Source organism: Silene latifolia, chromosome 7 (genome assembly GCF_048544455.1).
Source record: "Silene latifolia isolate original U9 population chromosome 7, ASM4854445v1, whole genome shotgun sequence".
In the NCBI taxonomy this organism is placed as follows: Eukaryota; Viridiplantae; Streptophyta; class Magnoliopsida; order Caryophyllales; family Caryophyllaceae; genus Silene; species Silene latifolia.
This window is the reverse complement of record NC_133532.1, coordinates 45063895-45069991: the sequence shown is the minus strand read 5'-3', so window position 1 is coordinate 45069991 and position 6097 is coordinate 45063895. Positions and strand designations below refer to the sequence as shown.

Here is a 6097-nt window from a genome sequence, read left to right as displayed (position 1 = left end):
TCCATGTGCTTTTTAAATCGGTTTTTATCACGACCTTGATAAACAATTAAAAAATAATTTTAACCATTACAAAATTTTGTACATTCTGGAACTCTTCCAGGGACCTAAAAAGGTTACAAATTTAGTCCAAAAATTTCGAATTAATTTCAGGAACAAAAACATCCATATTTATCGGTTTTTATGGAATAAAATCCAATAAACATCAAAAAATGTGAATTTTTTTTTTCTAAAGTTCACTTTTATAATATAAAACATATTTTGGAATATACCAAAAAATTTCATACCCATAAAATTCCGTTTATTATTTTTGAATAAAATAATCGATTTTAATCGCTTTTTAACCATAAAAATCATTAAACATGCAAATCTTCATAACGTTTTACGAAATTTTACAGAAAATTTGTAAAAATTGCATGTGATAACATATAAAAATTTCAAGGTCATAATCCAAGTTTAACTATTTTAGTTAACCTCTTAACCAAAATACGATATTTCCGACTCGGTTTTCCATAAAAATGATTAAAAATAGCAAAATAATTCCGCAACTCACCAAATTTGACCAAAAATTATTTGAGATCAGAAGGTATACATGCAAAAATTTTCGTGCAAAAATCCTCATTTTAGCACCATTTTTTATTTTAAAATTATCTCATAATTAGATTAAAATGCTTAAAATTAACATGCATAATACAAGCCAAAGCTCATGATACCACTTGATAGACAATAACCCTAAATTCGACCTCTCTAATTAGGCTATCAAAATCTTTATTTTATAAATTATTGGATCTGTGTAATATGCATGTAATATTTAAGCTATTTTAAATATAAAAGAAGAGGAAAAATAATATTTCCTTACATTGAGAAATGGTAGTATTTGGGCACAACCAAGATTTCTCATCTTGGTTGTTCTTGAGCTATTCATATTGGCAAGATCATCCAAAAACTCGAATCTTCAAAGTAGAAGATCTCTCTAATGGCACCCAAGAACTTACCCAAAACCTTACAAATATTAACTAGATATTATGTAAGATTACCCTTGAAAATATATAAAAATCTATTACTAACACTCTTAGTAATTTTTTCTTGAATTATTAACACTTAATATTTATTTATTTTTATTTTTTTTTAGATAGAAGAACAAAATGTTTTTTTTCACATGCAAAAAACAAGTGAGAAAAAATGAACAACACCAATGTGGTGTGTCATAAAGGAGGACGGTTGGAGGAGGGAACAAGGAGTGATTTTCTTTCTTATTTTATGCACCAATACCTTTAGAGCGTGGGTTGTATAAAAAGTAATTGGGAAGGCAAAATTTATACAAAAGAGAAAACATGTCTCTAGTGTGTCATTGGTTGTCACTCATGCACACAACCAAATGCACAATTTACACGGTCCAAATGACCCATTTACGAGTCCATTTAGGTTTTTATATTTGTCGCACAAATACGTGTACTTTTTATTTAAACATCGATTTATGTTTAAATGCTTCCCAATTAATATCCTCTAAAACACTCCGTAAATATACGTGTACAGCTACACATATATTTTGCGTACCAATACTAATCACATTAGTCAATTAGTACTAACTTAACAATTAACCGTTTAATCATTAATTCCGTCTGAAATAATTTATTATTAAATTATCGCATAATTAAATAACAATTTCCGCGCCTCGAGTTCACAACTCGATATCTCTCTAAATTAAATTAATCGACTAACTCTTAGTCAATTTATCAAGGGACTAATTAAACTGTATATCATACAATTAATTTGCGTTCGTGTTGGGGCTCGTTCCTTTAGGTTTGACTGAAAGGGATCAGCTGAACACCGCCGTCTCACGACAGTAACGTCAAACCCTAGTCGGCCAACCGTTACCGATATACGTTGATCAGCTGACAAGTATTGCCAATGAATATCCCATGCATATTCCTTAATGAGATTTAATAATATAATCACGCACTATTATGGAAGACAAAAACTCCAACACAAGCTACATGGGATAGCAAAGGACATTGTATCAAATCGCGATTCTAGGTTCATCTATAGATTTTGGCAAGAATAGCAAAGTTCAATGGGTACTCAATTGAAGATGAGTCTGACATTTCACCCGATAATGGATGGGCAAACAGAGAGATCTATCCAAACTCTTGAAGACATGTGTAATGGAATTCAGGGGCACTTGAGATTAAAGGCTAAATTTTATTGAATTTGTCTTCAATAATAGCTACCATGAAAGCATTGGCATGGCTCCATTTGAAGCTTTGTATGGGAGGAAGTGTCGTAGCCCAATATGTTAGGATGATAGCACCAAAGCCGTCTTGTTGGGATTCCAAATGATCCAAGACATGATATACCAAGTGCATGTAATCCGAGAAAAGATAAGTGCGGCACAAGATAGGCAAAAGAGTGATGCCGGTTTGAGAAGAAGCGACATTGAATTTGCGGTGGGAGACAAGTTTCTACTCAAGGTTTCTCCGATGAGAGGTGTGATGAGGTTCGAGAAGAGAAGGAAGCTTAACCAAAAGTTCATCTGCCCGTATGAGATATTGCATAGGGCCGGGGAAGTGGCCTACCATTTATCACTTTCCCCGGCACTTGATCGTGTTCACAATGTATTTCACGTTTCCCAATTGCGGAAGTACATAACTGATCCTTACCATGTTATAGTAGTGGAGATAATTCAATTGGATGATGCCTTAACCGATGTGGAGACTCCCAAGGAAATCTTGGACCGGAAAGTAAGGAAGACAAGGCATGGGGAAACGGTGTTGGTGAAGATAGTATGGTCTAATCACCAAGTGGAATAGGCTATGTGGGAAGCCGAGGAACAAATGAAAGAGCGGTGTCCGCACCTTTTCGAGCAGGTAATGATTTTGGTTACAAGGTTTTAACCTTGTTTTTAGAGGGGTGGAGCGTATTACGCAAGTGCAAGTTCCTTCTTTTGCTAGTTAGTTAATCCACCTTCATAGTCGTTATAGTCATTAGTTGTCTCGACCTATGTGAATGTATAAGTGTCTTGGGTAGCAAATACCTTCTTTGATGGGTAGTCGGGACGTGGGTAGTAGTATTAAAAGTACCTTGTATGAGTCGGGTGTAAACTTCGGGGATGGAGTTCATTTTAAAAGGGCAAGACTGTAATACCCCGTAATTTCTAAGGCTGCACTCGGCCAAGTACACCGAGTAATCGACCGAGTGAGGGACCAAGTAATAACTGGTTATTTTATACCTGCTTCTGGAATGAGCCACTCGGTCGAGTGGCTGGTGCACTCGACCGAGTGCCATAGAGAACTCGACCGAGTGACCTGTCGATGCCTTTATTTCGCGTGTGAAGCATGGTAGGTGGACCTTAGACTTTTAAACTCCTTTTTCAGATTTTCCTCCTTATTTATCACCAAACCTTATCCTCATATCGCTCAAAAACCCACAAAATGCTCCCAAATCTTATCCTCAAGATTTCCACCATACTTTTGAAGATTTGCTTCCTAATCTTGTTCTTTCTCATTTGTTTACACTTGTAAGTACACTCTTACTCTTTTCCTTTATTCTGAATTAGTAAACACTAGTTTAATTAGTAGGTTGTATTATGAGATTTTAATTAGGGTTTTGACTAATTAAGTTGATTAATTAAGGGGTTAATTACTATTATTATTGTTATAGTATGTTGTTGTGATAGTTAGTCATAATTTGTGTAGGAGAACACTTCATTGAGGAATCCTTATAACTTGTTTGCTTGAGTGTTTGGAGATTAGCAAGGGGTAGAGTTTTTCTACTTAGCTTTGATAATATGGATGCTTGTTTGTGCATAAGTTATCATGAATTACATAATCCATTTGGTAGTTGCATGATAACATGAGTAATTGGTAATTAGGTTATAATAATGGCATACTAATGTGAGGTGTTTAGTTATGTATTGTGATTGGGTAAGTGGATTTTGCATCATGATATCACCTTGTTGTATTATAACATGAATTGTAAAGTTTGTCAATTAATTAGTTGGTGAGTTCTTGTCATAAGATGGTTCATTATTATGTGGAAAGTCTTATTTGGTTGTTGTGCATACTTGGTTTATTGTAGATGTTGGAGGTGATGAATGAAGGATATTGGATTGTGATATGTGGTTGTTGAGGAGATGTAAGACGGTTGGGAGACCATCTTACACTTGGGTCGCCTCTTGGAGCTTCCCACTCAAAGAGGGACGTGCACGTTAATGATTCAGTTTGGAGGGACTCTTGTGGTTGTGGCACAAAGTCTGGCAGGGATCCGGATAGCACCCGGGTCTGGTACCACGAGTATGTCCTGAGTACCTTTGTTACAGGCTGCGATCTGGCGGTTTGGTGACGGTGTTGCAATGCCATCACCGGGTTTGTTATGGAGGAGGTGTGGAGTATTGCATACCTTGTTTTGTTGCATCATCATTTCACATCATAATAATTTATTCTTTCGCATTCACATGTTATTATTGAGAATTTGTATTATTGGAGCTAACCAAAGCGTTTTCAAATATCTGTGGTGAACCATATGAAGATTTCCGCTCATATGGGGAGCAGTGGCTTGGCATGTATCATTTGCATATATGTCGTGGAGGCTTCGGAGCGGTCTTCGCCTTAGTTGTCGCCATCTCTTGTTGTCTAGTTTTTGACATTTATTAGGCTCCACTTTTATTTTCAATTGGGTTGTATCATTTGGGATTGTCATTTGAATCCCTTAACTTGTAACTTAATTATCGTAACTACAACTTGTCTATGTTAAATTGCCTATTCTTGTTTGTTCGCACTACAAGTTTGGGAAACCAAGTCATGTGACATCCCCATCGGTTAGGATGGCCTTGAGGAAGACTTCCCGACTTAGGGGGGTGTTACATACCATCAACTTGACACAATATGCCTCGCACCACTCCCTCAAGCATGATTCAATCCACTACCTCACGTCACAACCCCTTCCGTCCGCAGCCATCTCAACCCCCAACTCCTCCCAAACCCAATTAGCCACCCTACAATTTCTAAACAAATAAAGACTGGATTCAAGAGAAGAAGAACAAAAAGAACAAAGAGAGCACTCACCTCCTACTCGAGTAGCGATGTTTGCCTTTGTAGCCAATGCTTTTCTACACAGTTGCCAAAAGAAGAGTTTCACGCGGGGCCAAACCGGAACTTCCACAGTCGATTTCAAAGCCATTTATCCCATTCCCAATCCGATGAACCAGCCATGTCACCCACGTCACTAGCAAGAATTTTATACGCAATTCGAACCGTGTACAAGCCACCCCTTTCAAGACCCCAAAACCATAGACCCCTCGGTCTATTAGAGCTCCGTCGAATATTCATGACTTGTTCCCTCTCGAAAGGCAAGAGAAGCTGGCTTAGTTTCTCCTCGTCCCGGCCCCTTCATTCGGCCTTAAAAGGGCAGCTGCGTTCATCTCCTCATTCCCCGGCAAACGAGGTGAAGTAACACGACCTGTTTAGGTTTGCGGAATCCACGCATGTGCCCAGACCTGTTGATCGAAACCTTAAAAGAATTTAAACGGAAACCCTTTGAACCCTAGACTTTTTTATTATTCGTCTTAAAGAATAAAAAACCAGTCAAATATATGAATGAGACATGTTACCTTCTATTTATTAGTTTTGCATGAGACTTTCTCAACATGTTATATCCTATATTTTTTTCTGGTTTCATTTTTTCTCGCTCTTGTGCTTGGTGAGGACAGTTTATATATGTTAATTATCGGTAGCATTTGGCTCGGTTATAAAAAGAGTAGTTCATAATATAAAAAAATGTCCACCGTCGACAACAGTGTATAATCTCCTCGTTGCGGATGCTCTCACAATTAATTAAATGATTGTCCAAAGAGTTTGTTTCATTCATGTGGATAGAGATCAAACCCAGCCATATCCTCATAGTTTAAGGAATAACATAAGCAATAACTATCACACCAAACCCATATGTTTAGATACATGCCTGGTTTGATACTAAGCAGATTATTATTATCATAAGCAAATTGGTCAAGCAGATTGTGACCCTGTTTGGTAATCAGCGGATTAATTTCAGAAGAAACTGATTGTAAAAGCAGATTATGGAGGACAGATTTTATTAAAAGGTT

General features: G+C 36.9%; 1 protein-coding gene across 1 annotated transcript; it reads left to right on the top strand.

Annotated features, from left to right (window-relative positions):
* The first annotated feature begins 2345 nt into the window (after positions 1 to 2345).
* On the top strand, positions 2346 to 2807 carry LOC141590023 (uncharacterized). The gene has a single exon (XM_074410640.1). It carries the CDS (start codon positions 2346 to 2348, stop codon positions 2805 to 2807), a length of 462 nt encoding a protein of 153 aa, XP_074266741.1.
* The last annotated feature ends 3290 nt before the right edge of the window (positions 2808 to 6097 follow it).